We start from the raw sequence: 17,979 nt of genomic DNA on the forward strand, positions 1-17,979 counted from the left end.
TCTCAATGTGGTTTTGATTTGCAATTCTCTGATGGCCAGTGATGATGAGCATTTCTTCATGTGTTTTTTGGCTGCATAAATGTCTTCTTTTGAGAAGTGTCTGTTCATGTCCTTTGCCCACTTTTTGATGGGGTTGTTTGTTTTTTTCTTGTAAATTTGTTTGAGTTCATTGTAGATTCTGGATATTAGCCCTTTGTCAGATGAGTAGGTTGCAAAAATTTTCTCCCATTCTGTAGGTTGCCTGTTCACTCTGATGGTAGTTTCTTTTGCTGTGCAGAAGCTCTTTAGTTTAATTAGATCCCATTTGTCAATTTTGGCTTTTGTTGCCATTGCTTTTGGTGTTTTAGACATGAAGTCCTTGCCCACACCTATGTCCTGAATGGTATTTCCTAGGTTTTCTTGTAGGATTTTAATGGTTTTAGGTCTAACATTTAAGTCTTTAATCCATCTTGAATTAATTTTTGTATAAGGTATAAGGAAGGGATCCAGTTTCAGCTTTCTACATATGGCTAGCCAGTTTTCCCAGCACCATTTATTAAATAGGGAATCCTTTCCCCATTTCTTGTTTTTGTCAGGTTTGTCAAAGATCAGATAGTTGTAGATATGTGGCATTATTTCTGAGGGCTCTGTTCTGTTCCATTGATCTATGTCTCTGTTGTGGTACCAGCACCATGCTGTTTTGGTTACTGTAGCCTTGTAGTATAGTTTGAAGTCAGGTAGCGTGATGCCTCCAGCTTTGTTCTTTTGGCTTAGGATTGACTTGGTGATGCGGGCTCTTTTTTGGTTCCATATGAATTTTAAAGTAGTTTTTTCCAATTCTGTGAAGAAAGTCATTGGTATCTTGATGGGGATGGCATTGAATCTATAAATTACCTTGGGCAGTATGGCCATTTTCACGATATTGATTCTTCCTACCCATGAGCATGGAATGTTCTTCCATTTGTTTGTATCCTGTTTTATTTCATTGAGCAGTGGTTTGTAGTTCTCCTTGAAGAGGTCCTTCACATCCCTTGTAAGTTGGATTCCTAGGTATTTTATTCTCTTTGAAGCAATTGCGAATGGGAGTTCACTCATGATTTGGCTCTCTGTTTGTCTGTGATTGGTGTACAAGAATGCTTGTGATTTTTGTACATTGATTTTGTATCCTGAGACTTTGCTGAAGTTGCTTATCAGCTTAAGGAGATCTTGGGCTGACACAATGGGGTTTTCTAGATATACAATCATGTCATCTGCAAACAGGGACAATTTGACTTCCTCTTTTCCTAATTGAATACCCTTTATTTCCTTCTCCTGCCTGATAGCCCTGGCCAGAACTTCCAGCACTATGTTGAATAGGAGCGGTGAGAGAGGGCATCCCTGTCTTGTGCCAGTTTTCAAAGGGAATGCTTCCAGTTTTTGCCCATTCAGTATGATATTGGCTGTGGGCTTGTCATAGGTTGCTCTTATTATTTTGAGATACGTCTCATCAATACCTAATTTATTGAGAGTTTTTAGCATGAAGGGTTGTTGAATTTTGTCAAAGGCCTTTTCTGCATCTATTGAGATAATCATGCGGTTTTTCTCTTTGGTTCTGTTTATATGCTGGATTACATTTATTGATTTGCATATGTTGAACCAGCCTTGCATCCCAGGGATGAAGCCCACTTGATCATGATGTATAAGCTTTTTGATGTGCTGCTGGATTCGGTTTGCCAGTATTTCATTGAGGATTTTTGCATCAATGTTCATCAAGGATATTGGTCTGAAATTCTCTTTTTTGGTTATGTCTCTGCCAGGCTTTGGTATCAGGACGATGCTGGCCTCATAAAATGTGTTAGGGAGGATTCCCTCTTTTTCTATCGATTGGAATAGTTTCAGAAGGAATGGTACCAGTTCCTCCTTGTACCTCTGGTAGAATTCAGCTGTGAATCCATCAGGTCCTGGACTCTTTTTGGTTGGTAAGCTATTGATTATTGCCACAATTTCAGAGCCTGTTATTGGTCTATTCAGAGATTCAACTTCTTCCTGGTTTAGTCTTGGGAGGGTGTATTTGTCGAGGAATTTATCCATTTCTTCTAGGTTTTCTAGCTTATTTGCATAGAGATGTTTGTAGTATTCTCTGATGGTAGATTGTATTTCTGTGGGATCGGTGGTGATATCCCCTTTTTCATTTTTTCTTGCGTCTATTTGATTCTTCTCTCTTTTCCTCTTTATTAGTCTTGCTAGCGGTCTATCAATTTTGTTGATCTTTTCAAAAAACCAGCTCCTGGGTTCATTAATTTTTTGAAGGGTTTTTTGTGTCTCTATTTCCTTCAGTTCTGCTCTGATTTTAGTTATTTCTAGCCTTCTGCTAGCTTTTGAATGTGTTTGCTCTTGCTTTTCTAGTTCTTTTAATTGTGATGTTAGGGTGTCAATTTTGGATCTTTCCTGCTTTCTCTTGTGGGCATTTAGTGCTATAAATTTCCCTCTACACACTGCTTTGAATGTGTCCCAGAGATTCTGGTATGTTGTGTCTTTGTTCTCGTTGGTTTCAAAGAACATCTTTATTTCTGCCTTCATTTCATTATGTACCCAATAGTCATTCAGGAGCAGGTTGTTCAGTTTCCATGTAGTTGAGCAGTTTTGAGTGAGTTTCTTAATCCTGAGTTCTAGTTTGATTGCACTGTGGTCTGAGAGACAGTTTGTTATAATTTCTGTTCTTTTACATTTGCTGAGGAGAGCTTTACTTCCAACGATGTGGTCAATTTTGGAATAGGTGTGGTGTGGTGCTGAAAACAATGTATATTCTGTTGATTTGGGGTGGAGAGTTCTGTAGATGTCTATTAGGTCCACTTTGTGCAGAGCTGAGTTCAATTCCTGGATATCCTTGTTAACTTTCTGTCTCGTTGATCTGTCTAATGTTGACAGTGGGGTGTTAAAATCTCCCATTATTATTGTGTGGGAGTTTAAGTCTCTTTGTAGGTCACTCAGGACTTGCTTTATGAATCTGGGTGCTCCTGTGTTGGGTGCATATATGTTTAGGATAGTTAGCTCTTCTTGTTGAATTGATCCCTTTACCATTATGTAATGGCCTTCTTTGTCTCTTTTGATCTTTGTTGGTTTAAAGTCTATTTTATCAGAGACTAGGATTGCAACCCCTGCCTTTTTTTGTTTTCCATTTGCTTGATAGATCTTCCTCCATCCCTTTATTTTGAGTCTATGTGTGTCTCTGCACGTGAGATGGGTTTCCTGAATACAGCACACTGATGGGTCTTGACTCCTTATCCAGTTTTCCAGTCTGTGTCTTTTAATTGGAGCATTTAGTCCATTTACATTTAAAGTTAATACCGTTATGTGTGAATTTGATCCTGTCATTATGATGTTAGTTGGTTATTTTGCTCGTTAGTTGATGCAGTTTCTTCCTAGCCTTGATGGTCTTTACAATTTGGCATGTTTTTGCAGGGGCTGGTAGTGGTTGTTCCTTTCCATGTTTAGTGCTTCCTTCAGGAGCTCTTTTAGGGCAGGCCTGGTGGTGACAAAATCTCTCAGCATTTGCTTGTCTGTAAAGTATTTTATTTCTCCTTCACTTATGAAGCTTAGTTTGGCTGGATGTGAAATTCTGGGTTGAAAATTCTTTTCTTTAAGAATGTTGAATATCGGCCCCCACTCTCTTCTGGCTTGTAGAGTTTCTGCCGAGAGATCAGCTGTTAGTCTGATGGGCTTCCCTTTGTGGGTAACCTGACCTTTCTCTCTGGCTGCCCTTAACGTTTTTTCCTTCATTTCAACTTTGGTGAATCTGACAATTATGTGTCTTGGAGTTGCTCTTCTCGAGTAGTATCTTTGTGGCATTCTCTGTATTTCCTGAATCTGAATGTTGGCCTGTCTTGCTAGATTGGGGAAGTTCTCCTGGATAATATCTTGCAGAGTGTTTTCCAACTTGGTTCCATTCTCCCCGTCATTTTCAGGCACACCAATCAGACGTAGGTTTGGTCTTTTCACATAGTCCCAAATTTCTTGGAGGCTTTGTTCGTTCCTTTTTATTCTTTTTTCTCTAAACTTCCCTTCTCGCTTCATTTCATTCATTTCATCTTCCATTGCTGATACCCTTTCTTCCAGTTGATCGCATCAGCTACCGAGGCTTCTGCAATCTTCACGTAGTTCTCGATACTTGGCTTTCAGCTCCATCAGCTCCTTTAAGCCCTTCTCTCCATTGGTTATTCTAGTTATCCATTCATCTAATTTTTTTTCAAAGTTTTTAACTTCTTTGCTATTGTTTTGAATTTCCTCCTGTAGCTCGGAGTAGTGTGATCGTCTGAAGCCTTCTTCTCTCAACTCGTCAAAGTCATTCTCCATCCAGCTTTGTTCCATTGCTGGTGAGGAACTGCGTTCCTTTGGAGGAGGAGAGGTGCTCTGCTTTTTAGAGTTTCCAGTTTTTCTGCTGTTTTTTCCCCATCTTTGTGGTTTTATCTAGTTTTGGTCTTTGATGATGGTGATGTACAGATGGGTTTTTGGTGTGGGTGTCCTTTCTGTTTGTTAGTTTTCCTTCTACCAGACAGGACCCTCAGCTGCAGGTCTGTTGGAGTTTGCTAGAGGTCCACTCCAGACCCTGTTTGGCTGGGTGTCAGCAGCGGTGGCTGCAGAACAGTGGATTTTCATGAGACCACAAATTCAGCTGTCTGATAGTTCCTCTGAAAGTTTTGTCTCAGAGGAGTACCCAGCCGAGTGAGGTGTCAGTCTGTCCCTACTGGAGGGTGCCTCCCAGTTAGGGTGCTCGGGGGTCAGGGACCCACTTTAGGAGGCAGTCTGTCCGTTCTCAGATCTCCAGCTGCGTGCTGGGAGAACCACTACTCTCTTTAAAGCTGTCAGTCAGACAGGGAGATTTAAGTCTGCAGAGGTTCCTGCTGAATTTTTGTTTGTCTGTGCCCTGCCCCCAGAGGTGGAGCCTACAGAAGCAGGCAGGCCTCCTTGAGCTGTGGTGAGCTCCACCCAGTTCGAGCTTCCTGGCTGCTTTGTTTACCTAAGCAAGCCTGGGCAATGGCGGGCGCCCCTCCCCCAGCCTCGCTGCTGCCTTGCAGTTTGATCTCAGACTGCTGTGCTAGCAATCAGCGAGACTCTGTGGGCATAGGACCCTCCGAGCCAGGTGCGGGACACAATCTCCTGGTGTGCCATTTTCCAGGCCCGTTGGAAAAGCACAGTATTAGGGTGGGACTGACCCGATTTTCCAGTTGCCATCTGTTACCGCTTTCTTTGACTACGAAAGGGAACTCCCTGACCCCTTGTGCTTCCCGAGTGAGGCAATGCCTCGCCCTGCTTCAGCTCACACACAGGGCACTGCACCGGCTGTCCTGTACCCACTGTTTGGCACTCCCTTGTTAGATGAACCCGGTACCTTAAACGGAGATGCAGAAATCACCCGTCTTCTGTGTCGCTCAGGCTGAGAGCTGTAGACTGGAGCTGTTCCTATTCGGCCATCTTGGCTCCACCCCCTACCATATTTTCTTGATCCAATCCACCATTGATGGGCACTTAGGTTCATTCCATGTCTTTGCTATTGTGCATAGTGTGGTAATGAACATACAAGTGCATGTGTCTTTTCTATAGAATGGTATATTTTCCTTTGATTGTATACCTAGTAGTGGGATTGCTGGGTTGAATAGTAGTTCTGTTTTAAGTTCTTCGAGAAATTTCCAGACTGCTTTCCACAGTGGCTGAATGAACTTACATTTCTACCAATGGTGTGCAGGTACCCCCTTTTCTCTGCAAACTCTCCAGCATCTGTTATTTTTTGACTTTTTAATAATAGCCATTCTGACTAGTGTCAGATAGTTTGTGGTTTTAATTTGCATTTTGCTGATAAGTAGTGATGATGAGCATTTTTATGTTTTTGGCTTATTGAATGTCTTATTTTCAGAAACATTTGTTTTATGTCCTTTGCCCATTTTTAGTAGAGCTATTTGTTTTTGGTTTATTGATTTGTTCCTTATAGATTCTGGATATTATGGACTAATCCTTATGGATTCTGGAACTTTGCCAGATGTACAGTTTATAATTATTTCCTCTGATTCTGCAGGTCATCTGTTTATTCTGTTGATAATTTCTTTTGCTTTGCAGAAACTCTTTAGTTTGTAAATGATGTATAAATTAATATATATTTAAATGTCTAGCTGAGCCTACAAGATAATAGAGGGAATCCCCATGGAAATAAAATAAAGATAATTCTCAAGCTTGGCTGAAATCAAACTGGGATGCCTGGTCTCCTCTGAAGGGATTGGCTGGTACTACCAATGTGAAATGTTGATTTATGTCAATTGTGTAGGTAAAGGGAAAATAACATCAATCTATTTAACCCATTGAATGAAACTGGGACATGTACACGATGCTAAGACTTTCAAGGTTTTATACTTTGAGTCAAAAGAGAAGTTGGTAAGCGAGATTACACAATGGAACTATTTCTACCTTGATACTTAAACTCTGAGGGGAATAAAGGACCTGTTGGTTTTGAGTTATATTTATCTGCCATAAATAGTCAAGGAAAACCTAAACCAAGACATTAATTTGAAAATGCCCCAGCTGTAGGGCATGGGGCTTTTGTAAGAAGCAAATACAAATTTATTTTCTTTCTTTCTTTCTTTCTTTCTCTTTCTTCTTTTCTTTCTTTCTTTTCTTTTCTTTTTTCTTCTCTTTTCTTTTCTTTTCTTTTTGAGATAGGGGTCTCTCTATGTTGCCCAGGCTAGTATTAAACTCCTGGGCTCAAGCAGTCTTCTCACCTTAGCCTCCCGAGTTTCTAGAATTACAAATGTGTGCCACTGTGTCAAGCTTCCAAATTTTCTTTCCAGTCATCTATCACTAAGACCCTCAGCCTTCTCAAGAAACAAAATGATGTCACTTATGACAATTAAATTACAAAGTAGGCAACAAACAAGCCAGAAGAATTAATAATTATCAAAACCAGAAATTATCAGAATTATACCTCAAGATATGAGATATGAATATCAGATTAAGAGAAAACAAAAATAAATTTAAATTCTTAAAGAGTAAATAAAGAGTAGGAGACTAGAAGCATGATGTGGCATATTTGAAAAATAACTAAATAGAACAACAGCAAATAAAGTTTTTTTAAAAATTGTGTACCCAGAATCAATGGAATGGTTAGATTGCAGTTGATATAGAGTTGAAAAAAACTTTTAGTAAAACCAAGCTATTTGGCTGAATAAGTTTCCTAGTATATGAACTCAAAAACAAAGGAATGTAAACTATATGAAAGAGGTTATGTGATATAAGGAATAAAACAAAAAGGTCCAATTAATTAAATTAATGAGTTAATGAAGATTGATGAAAAATATTAAGTAAGTGTAATATAAAAAATAGAAATATCTGTATACAGATGCACCAGAGTGTCACAGGAATATCAACCATAAATCGATAAAAGTTAAAGTTAGCTAGAAGGAGAGGGAAATTTAAGTTACACACACACACACACACACACACAAACAATATTGCAAATGTCTGTGTAATTTTCAAAATCAAAATTGGAAGTTGGGACTCAGGGAAATATTTGCTTGAAAGTGTGATGTGAGATTGTCAACATAAAACTGTATACTTTAACTCTTACAAAAAGGAGAATGAAAGACATTTCAGATCATATGGCAACAGTCCGCCTAAACTGATCTTCAATAAAACAATTTTCAAATAATATAATTCAGGAAAAAAGAAAATGATGCCAGAAATCTGGCTTGAGATGTGAAAAAAAAGAATAGAACACAAGAAATAAAAGGCCTATGGAAGGCTGGGCATGGTGGCTCACGCCTATAAGCCCTGCACTTTGGGAGGCCAAGGCGGGTGGATCGCCTGAGATCAGGAGTTGGAGACCAGCCTGGCCAACATGATGAAACCTCGTCTCTACTAAAAATACAAAAAATTAGCTAGGCATGGTGGCAGGCACCTGTAATTCCAGCTACTCCAGAGGCTGAGGCAGGAGAATCGCTTGAACCTGGACCTCCTTGGGAGGCTAAGGTGAAAAGATTGCTTGAGCCCAGGAGTTTAACACTAACCTGGGCAACATAGAGAGACCTCTATCTCAAAAAAAAGAAAATTTGTATTTGCTTCTTCCAAAAGCCCCATGCCCTACAGCTGGGGCATTTTCAAATTAATGTCTTTGTTTAGGTTTTCCTTGACTATGCTGGGTAAATATAACTGAAAACCAACAGATCCTCCGCTTGAAGGCAGAGGTTGCAGTGAGCCGAAATCATGCCATTGCACTCCAGCCTGGGCAAGAAGAGCGAAACTCCATCTCAAAAAAAAAAAAAAAAAAAAAAAAAAGCCTATGGACATATATGATTGACGTATAAAATGTGATCAATTATTACAGGTACTTTTCTGCCATATTATAAAAGTTTCTAAATCAGATGCAACAGAGATTAGTAATACCCGTTAAAAATTTACACAGAGACAAAATATCATGTGACATTTAAAAACCCTAGGTGATGGCCAATTTCATTTTTACCCATTCTCATGATACCCCATTAATTCATGAGTTCATGAATGGATTAACCTCTCATCACTTCTTAGTACTGCCACATTGGTGATTAAATTTCAACTTGAGTTTTGGAGGAGACAAATATTTAAACCATAACATTTGCAGAGTCTTGAATATTTGCTTATCAGCATAAATTAGCATCAAAAGACTAATTGTGGCATAGCTATTGGCCACAATAACCTGGAACCACACTAGCAGAGAATCATTTATCCATGTCACATCCCTTGAAAATGAGAACATAAAGTCCACCCAATCTATGAAGACAAAACAGCTCACAAGCAGTAAGATAGTCTGGGAGGCTCTTTTCACTGGTGAGACTCTGGGGGACAGGCTGGCTGTGTGAAGGCACTGAGATAGCCTCTTATGTCTGTATAAAATAATCACCATGTAGCCTCTTGAGAGGACCATGAACCCTATAAAGGTGACATCCCTCAAAGTCATTAGTGTGAAAAACAGTCTCCTGTGGGTGTAGCTCATGGGCAAAAAGGAACAGTGCTGCATGACAAACAGAAGACTGGCCCCATTTCACTGGGGGTAGCCACAGTGTACAGCAGAAGGTCACTACCAATGAGTATGTTGAGGACTCGTGAGAAGAGGAAGAATCCTAAGATGTGACTTGCAGAAGGATGTCTGAGCTTTGCCAAGGAGGAGATGCTGGGGCTGATGATGGTCTGGAGCACACTCAGGAGGCAGGTGGTGCAGATGGAGAGGCCCCTCATCACCTTGTTTAAAAAGACAATGACCTTACACCTAAGATCATCCTGAGTATTCTGTGAACCAAAAAAGTCTGAGGACACCAATATTGCCTGGGTGATGAGCAGCAGTATGTGGATGAGGGACAGGTGACTAATTATCATGTCAATGGACTTAGACCTGTGACTGAAAACAAAGGTGAAGATGTGGAAAAGAAGGATGGTGTTTGCTGAAATTCCAAAGCTGGCTTGTGGATAAAAGATTTGTATGGTAATAAAACCAGGAAGTTTGATCATCTTAGAAGGAAAATTAAAGCAAAGGATATCTGTGGAGAAAAGCAAGAGATCTGATGAGAATAGCATAATTTCTGCCATGTTCTCAATAATAACCAATTTCAACAATCTCTATGATCTGGAATCATTAGTTTCTAAACTACAAATATAGATTAAATCTTTATTTTATTTTATTTTTGAGACAGAGTCTTTGTCACCCAGGCTGGAGTGCAGTGGTGCAAGCTCAGCTCACTGCAACCTGTGCCTCCAGGGTTCAAGTGATCCTCTGGCCTCAGCCTTCTGAGTAGCTGGGATTACAAGCATGTGCTGCCACACTCGGGTAATTTTGTATTTTTAGTAGAGATGGAGTTTCACCATGTTGGCCAGGCTGATCTTGAACGCCTGACCTCAGGTGATCCACCTGCCTCGGCCTCCCAAAGTGCTGGGATTACAGGTGTGAGCCACTGCACCTGGCCTATAGCTTAAATCTGAATCATTTATTTCTCACCATCCAAGATTCAACTCAATCATGTAATTCTTTATTCTTATTTTGTTTATTTATTTATTATTAGTTTTTTTTTTTAAGTAGAGATAAGGTCTCACTATGTTACCCAGGCTGGTCTCAAACTCCTGAGCTCAAGTGATCCTCCTGCCTCAGTCTCCCCAAGTGCTAGGATTACAGGGATGAGCACATCTAAGTAAAATTAAAATACTTAGCCATTTACCCCTCGTGTGTGTGTACACATGTGCTTGTGTGTGTGTACATTTTTTACATTATTTTATTTATATTTATTAATTAACAAGTTGCATCAATAGAATATTAATGTTATAGTTACAAAATCAGTATTATATATAATAAATATTTTGAGGAGTCAAAATCAGTATAAATGAATATTGCATTATTTTATTTCTACACAATGCATAACTTTGCATATACTTAATTTATAACTCTGTTATCATAGGCCATGTGACAAAATTTGTGTATGAAACATACAACTTCACTAAGATTAAAAAAGGTTATTAGGGGCTGGGTGCAGTGTCTCACACCTGTAATCCCAGCACTTTGGGAGGCTGAGGTGGGCAGATCACAAAGTCAGGAGATCGAGACCATCCTGGCTAACACGGTGAAACCCCATCTCTCCTAAAAATACAAAAAATTAGCCGGGCATGGTGGCGGGCACCTGTAGTCCCAGCTACTCGGGAGGCTGAGGCAGGAGAATGGCCTGAACACAGGAGGCAGAGCTTGCAGTGAGCTGAGATCGCGCCACTGCACTCCAGCCTGGGCGACAGAGCAAGACTCCATCTCAAAAAAAAAAAAAAAAAAAGAAAAAGGTTATTAAGAAACTTTGGAATTCATGAATGAGAACTAATTTCCAAAACCATGGCACAGACTATCACTTGTTTGGCAAGTGAATTGGATATACAATTTAGTTCACAGTTCTATCCTATTACTAGAATGTTTATAATTCAAGGCATCTATGCCATTGTAGACATGAAATAGGAGGAAGGAGATGGAAAATAAGCTGGAGAAGTTCTACCATGAATAGAATGTAATTCTAATGGGAAACTCACATTTCAAACTTCTCTATTTTCCTGATCACTACAAAAATTATGAGAGCAAGTGTTAGGAAGGATGTGAAGAAAAGGAACAGGTTACACTGTTGGTAGGAATGCAGATCAGTACAACAATTATGGAAAATAGAATGAAGGTTTAAATGTCCATACATACAAAACTGAAAATAAAATTACTATATATTTCAGCATTTACCTAAAAGATTTGAAATCCCTCCCATGTTCATTACAGAACTATTCACCATAGTCAAGTTATGAAATCAACCTAAGTGTCTATCAACAGACAAATGGATAAAGAAAATGTGGTATACATAAAAAATGGAGTACTATTCAGCCTTAAAATAGAAGGAAACTCTGTCATTCGTAACAATACAGATGAACCTGGAGGACATCGTGCTAAGTGAAATAGGCCAGACACGAAAGACAAATACTTTATGTTCTCACAAAATGTAGAATCTAGAACAATTAAACTCATAGAAACAGATGGTAGAACCATGGCTATAGAAGCTGGGGGACATGGGGAAAGGAAAGATGACAGTCAAAGGGCACAAAATCTCAGTTAGATTGGGGGAATAAGATTTTTTTAAAATGAGATTTATTGCACAGTGTGGTAAATATAGTTAATAATGCATTGTAAAATTCAAAATTGCTGAGTAAATTTAACATACTCTCACCATAAAAATGAAAATATTTGAGGTGATGAACATGTTAATTAGCTTAATTTAATTATTCCACATTGTCTTAATAAATTATAACATCACTTTAGACCCTATAAACATATAGAATTTTAAACTGTCAATTTACATTTTTTAAATAAGTAAGACTTCTGTTGTTTAAACAATTTGCAAAGTTTATCCCCTGACTTTGTTTGCACCCCAGGTTAGTGAAAGGGCATAGAATACATTCCACTTTTCACATTCAAGGCCTTGAAACTGTCAGCTGAAGGAAAACGAACTATTTAAAATCTACAGTCCAGGTCTCAGCTTCATTCTAAATTCAATCTGTCCTTGTATTAGTTCATTTTGTGTTACTATAAAGGAAAACCTGAGGCTGAGTAATTTATAAAGGAAAGAGGTTTATTGTGGCTCACAGTTATGCAGGCTGTACAAGAAGCATAGTGCCAGCATCTGCTTCTGGTGAGGCCTCAGGAAGCTTCCAATCATGCTGAAAGGGGAAGGGGAGCAGGCGTGCCACATGAGTGAGAGAGAAAACAAGTGAGGGAGGAGGTCCCAGACTCTAACAACCAGGTCTCATATGAACTGATTACCATAGGAAGGGCACCAAGCTATTCATGAGGAATCTGCCCCCATGACCAAAACACCTCTCACCAAGCCCCGCCTCCAACACTAGGAATCACATTTCAACATGAGATATTGAGCGGACAGACATCCAAATTATATTCTTAATGTCATCAGACGGCACACATTTTCAGGGAAAGAAGGAGGACTTTTTCCACTTTTAACAAGTATAAGGAGGCTCTGAAATTTTATCCATGCATGGCTTTAAATATAGATTTTCTCCTATTCAGATTTCCTGAGATTTTATGCTTCACCTCCTGGGAGCCAGGAAAGACAAATCTTTGCCATATTGACTTTGTTCTTTTATTCATCTTACTTATGATCCTACTATAATTTTATTATCCTTTGAAAGCAACTAATTATACAGAATATGATGGACATATCGTAAACCACCCATTGTCATTTGTGGCAAATTATCTGACTTTTTTTGTGAATGCATTTTTGATGAGTGAATTATAATTTGAGACTTTGAAAGAAAGTGCATTATAAATTTACTGATAAATTGTTTTTAACAAGAGGTGGAAAACATTTGAACTATTTACTCTTATCTATTAATACAATTAACAGACTACTATAAAATATGTTCTCACTCACATCTTGAGACTTTAGGTAATTAAAACAGTAAAACTGAAAGAATGTTTAATAAGATACAAAAATGAGGCTTTGTATTATCTTCTAATAAAATATGAGTCACATTTCTAAGTGTAAAATCAACTAAATCACCAAGCAAAAGATGAGAGTTCCAGATATATGTCAGATATATTAAAAAGGCATTGTCTAATTACAGTGATTAAAAAGATGACAAGATAGTCATCTGTTCAAATGTATTACCCTATGCAATTAAAAAGAACCAAGCACTATTATGTGACAAAATTAAAGTAATCCTGCTACTTTTCTTTTTCTACATGATATCTTTAGGACATTTCAAATAAAATAAAAATTCCCTAAATTTCAAAGAACTTAGTGAGAAGGGAGTATAAAGGAAGATAAAGGCCTTTAGAAGTAGTAAATGCATAAACATTTTAAAGAAACAATATTTATTTAGTGTAAACATATTCCACCCCGATTTTAGAAATTTTGTATCAAAAAATAATTCAAGTTGAATTTGCAGTCAGCCTGACATTCAGTTTTTAAAGTCACAAAACAATAATACAAAAATGCTCACTCAAATAAGTTATAAAAAACACGGAAATTGATGGTTTCTGTAAAGATTTTTGCTGAGGTAAGCTTTTTATGTAAAAGGCTTAATCTTCTGAATTAATTAATCTAACTGAATTTAAATTAATTCACTAATTTATTAGACTCTGAGAATTCTCCTAAGTTCTTCTACACCTTAAAGATAAAATCCTGCCTCCCATGTCTGCCTGAGTGGGCTGTGGAGGGTGAATCACTGAAGTCCAGACCTTAGACCTGATTCATTTCCTCCTGTCTCCTATTCACAACTTCTCAGTCTGAGAAATAAAGTGACACTTACCTAACAAGGTTTTGCAGGTGACTCTTTTCTTGTGAAAGGAGGGCTACCCTGTAGTTATATGGAAAGCACATCATTAACTTATCTCTCTCTAGACATGCAATTTTCATGTTACTTCTGAAAGCATAATCATGCACTGTTGTTTGGGGAAAGAGGGAGTACCGAAAGAAAAAAAAAAAGCATTTATTTTTCTTACAGAGTAAAGCAAAGTAAGCAGGGACATTTCACTTGAAAAACTTTTTGAATGTCACAGTCTTCAATTGTCAAGTCTGGGGTATTCACGTGTTTCCAATCATGACAAGCAAAACTAAATTCTGACAATATAACAATAAGCTCAGGTACATTCAGATTTAGAAATAGAAATCTAAAATCATAATTTTATAAATATAATATACATGTTAGCTCTAGTCTCTGAAATGGCTAAAAGCATCAGTAATAATGAGCATGCCTTATAGCCAGATTTTGATTTCTAAGTATGATTTCCCCTCTAAAGCTAACCGTGATTGCTTGACTTTAAGAAGGTAATGTGTAGAGCGAGCTTGTGTCAGAGAGCAAGAAAGCATTCTAAGACCAATATGTTATATAAAAAAGACAGAGAAGATAGCGTTAAGATCTTCCAAAGGTGAATCTGGGGAGATTTTATTATCAAAATGAATAATTACAAGAAACCTTTACAGATGAATTAATACAAATATTTTTTACAAATATTTCCCCCAAAATCAAAGAGGAGGTCACACTTTCCAATTAATTCAATGAGGCCAGTTTTACCCATACCAAAATCAAACCAAAGACACCACAATAAAATAAAACTACAGGCCAATGACTCTTATGAATATAGATACACAAAGTCCTCACAAAATACTCGCAAACAGAATCCAGCCAAATAGGATTTCCCAAGTGTGCAAGATATTTTTAACATCCAAAAATCATTAATGTAATATACCATGTGTTAGTTTTCCATGACTTCTCTAACAAACTACCACATGCAGCCTGAAACGGTGGCTCACGCCTGGAATCCCAGCACTTTGGGAGGCTGAGGCAGGCAGATCACTTGAGGCCAGGAATTCGAGATCAGCCTGGCCAACATGGCAAAACCCCGTCTCTACTAAAAATACAAAAAAAAAAAAAAAGTTAGCTGGGTATGGTTGTGCATGCCTGTAACCCTAGCTACTCAGGAGGCTGAGGCAGGAGAATCCCTTGAATCCAGGAGGTGGAGGTTGCAGTGAGCTGAGATCGTGCCACCAGACTCCAGCCTGGTCAACGCAGTAAGACCCTGTCTCATAAAACAAAAACAAAAACAAACAGAAAAACCCAAACTACCACATGCTGGATGTCTTAAGCAGTAGAAATTTACTTTGGAGGCCAATGTGTCAACAGCATTGGTCTTTCTGAACACTGGGAAATAAGAATCTGTTTTAGGCCTTCTTTCCGGCTTCTAGGTGACCATCGTCTCCACACTGTCTTCTTTTTATGTCTATCTCTGTGTGCAAATTTTTTTTTATAAGGACACTAGTCATATTGAATTAGGGAACTCCTAATGATCTCATGTTTGTCACTTACCTCTGTAAAGATGCTATCTGCAAATAAGGACTTATTCTGAGGTACTGGGGTTAGAACTTCAGTATGTAAATTTTTAGAGGATGCAATTCAACGTATAATACACCATATCAATAGAATAAAATTAATTGTATTTCTATACACTTGTAGTGAGCAATCCAAAAATGAAATTAGGAATATAATTACATTTGCAATAGCATAAAAAAGAAAAAAACTAATAAATTTAACAAATGAAGTTCAAAACCCACAAGACATTGTTGAAACAAATTAAATAAGATCTAAATAAAGGAAAAATATCTCATGCTCCTGGATTGGAAAAAATATTATTATGAAAGCAATAGTGAAATACAATATGCAAATGGCTAACAAGCTCATGGAAAAGTGCTTAACACTATTAACTGTTGGGAAATGCAACTCAAGACCACAAGATATCACTTCACAACCACTATGATTGCTATAATAAGAAAAACCAAAAATGACTAATGTTGGTAAGCATGTGGAGAAACTGGACTCTTTTTTACATTGCTGGTGAGATTGTAAAATGGTGCAGCCAATGTGGAAAACAGTTTGGTTTTCCTCATACATTAAGCATGGAATTATCATAGGATCTAGCAATTCCACTCCTAGGTATATACACAAAAGAACTGAAAACAGGTGTTCAAACAAAAGTTTCTGCATGAATGTTTGTAGCATTCCTAGTCACAATAGCCAAAAAGTGGAAATTATCCAAATGTTCATCACAGATGAATGGATAAACAATTTGTGATGTATCTATACAATGAAAATGAAGTATTAATATATGCTGCAATGTGGATGTACCTGTTGAATATTATGCTAACTGTAAAAAGCCAGTCACAGAAGACTGCATAGTATATGCTTTTGTTTATGTGAGATGTCTAGAAATGCCAAAAAATGTAGAGACAGAAGTTAGATCAGCAGTTGCTCAGGGCTGAGATAGATGGGAGTATTGAAGGGACTGCTCTAACAAGTACAGGGCTTCTGTTCATGGTGGTAAAATGCCCTGTATTAACTGTGCTGAGGTTTGCACATATCTAAGAAAATAAACTCCATTTATTTATATATATATATATAAACTGTGATACATTAATTCAATCTCAATAAAGCTGTTTAAAAATGAATAATAACTGGAACTGATTGAATGACATTGCACATAAAATATCCATGAGTCCATTCTCAGTGTTACCCAAAGAAAAAGAAAGATATTTGCATGCTAGAAGTATCACAGCAGAGATGAAAGACTAATGATCAATTTAATCCCTCTATTTATTACTCTTAGGATCTCTAATGGTGAGTAATCAGACATTATGTGCTACATGACTTTTATATTGTGTAAAGTTTTAGTAGCTTGAAACAACATACATTTATGATGATACAGTTTCTGTGGGTCAGGAGTCTGGTACATTTTACCGGGGTCCTCTGCTGAGCATTTCACAAGGCTGAAATCAAGGTGCTGACCAGTTAGACCCTTGTCAGGAGGCTCCACTAGGGAACGATCCCCTTCCAAGCTCCCGTGGGTTGTTGGCAGCATTCATGCCCTAGTGGGCTGTATGACAGTAACCCCCCATTTTCTTGTTTGATGTTGGCTGGGATTACTCTTGGCTCCAAGTGGCCACTCTTGAGTCTTGGCTATGTGATCCCAAAATAGGACTGTTTGCCCCTTGAAGGCCAGCAGGAGGACCTCTGATGCTACCGCTTTTATCTCGTGAGAACTTCCTTCATTATGACAGGCGCAGTCAAGATACTCTCCCTTTTGCTGAATGCAAAATCACCTGATTGAGGACCTTAATTACATCTTCAAAATCTTTTTTGTTTTGGCCGTATAACATAATATAATCAATGTAGAGATACTCCATCATGTTAACACTACATTCAAGAAAGTGGATAATGCAAGCTGTATACACAACAGGGCAGGAATCTTGGTGTCCCTCTTAGAATCCTAGCTACCACATTTGCTTGCTGCTGTATTGTAACCACATGAAGAATACGGCATCAAGTATGAAGTCATGCTTCCAACGACATTTAACCTCAATTAAATCAGACCTTTAGATATGAATTTTACTGTCCAGGAAGTAGTGGTTATAGAGGAAACAAGGTGTCATATTGTCCCTGATAGCTGCCACAGAGTGTATATTCTAAAAGCAAAGACTTTGAGGACTGAATTGACATTGAAACCAGAGCAGCCAGAAGGGGATTTATTGAAATATTCAAATTTTCTAATCTTTCATTTATTAATATGGACATTTGTATTTTCTAGCAATTTATAAATTTCCTTTACATTTTAATATTTATTAGCATATATTTCCTTATGGTAAGTTACTTTAATGCTTTAGGAGATCTGTGTTACTTATAGATGTTTTACTATATTTCATTTATGTCTTATTTTATTTGTTCCATCTTCCTTGAGAATATTATTTCAAACAACTTCAAAACATTATTTGTTTTCTATTTTACTAATTCCTACTCTTTGATTATTCTTCGTTTTGGGGGAAGTGTAGCTATTTTGTTGTTCTCCTAACCCATTATTATTATTATTATTATCATCGTTATTATTATTGTTATTTTGAGACAGGGTCTTGCTCTGTCACCTAGGCTGCAATGCAG

At 37.8% G+C, this 17,979-nt stretch overlaps 1 protein-coding gene across 1 annotated transcript; it reads right to left on the reverse strand.

Moving 5' to 3' along the window:
- Positions 1 to 8,521: 8,521 nt before the first annotated feature.
- LOC100583280 (vomeronasal type-1 receptor 5) lies at positions 8,522 to 9,670 on the reverse strand. The gene has a single exon (XM_012506506.2). The coding sequence runs from the start codon at positions 9,559 to 9,561 to the stop codon at positions 8,968 to 8,970; it is 594 nt and encodes a 197-aa protein (XP_012361960.2). The 5' UTR covers positions 9,562 to 9,670; the 3' UTR covers positions 8,522 to 8,967.
- Between the last annotated feature and the right edge of the window lie 8,309 nt (positions 9,671 to 17,979).

The sequence above is a fragment of the Nomascus leucogenys genome, chromosome 5 (assembly GCF_006542625.1).
Source record: "Nomascus leucogenys isolate Asia chromosome 5, Asia_NLE_v1, whole genome shotgun sequence".
Classification (NCBI taxonomy): Eukaryota; Metazoa; Chordata; class Mammalia; order Primates; family Hylobatidae; genus Nomascus; species Nomascus leucogenys.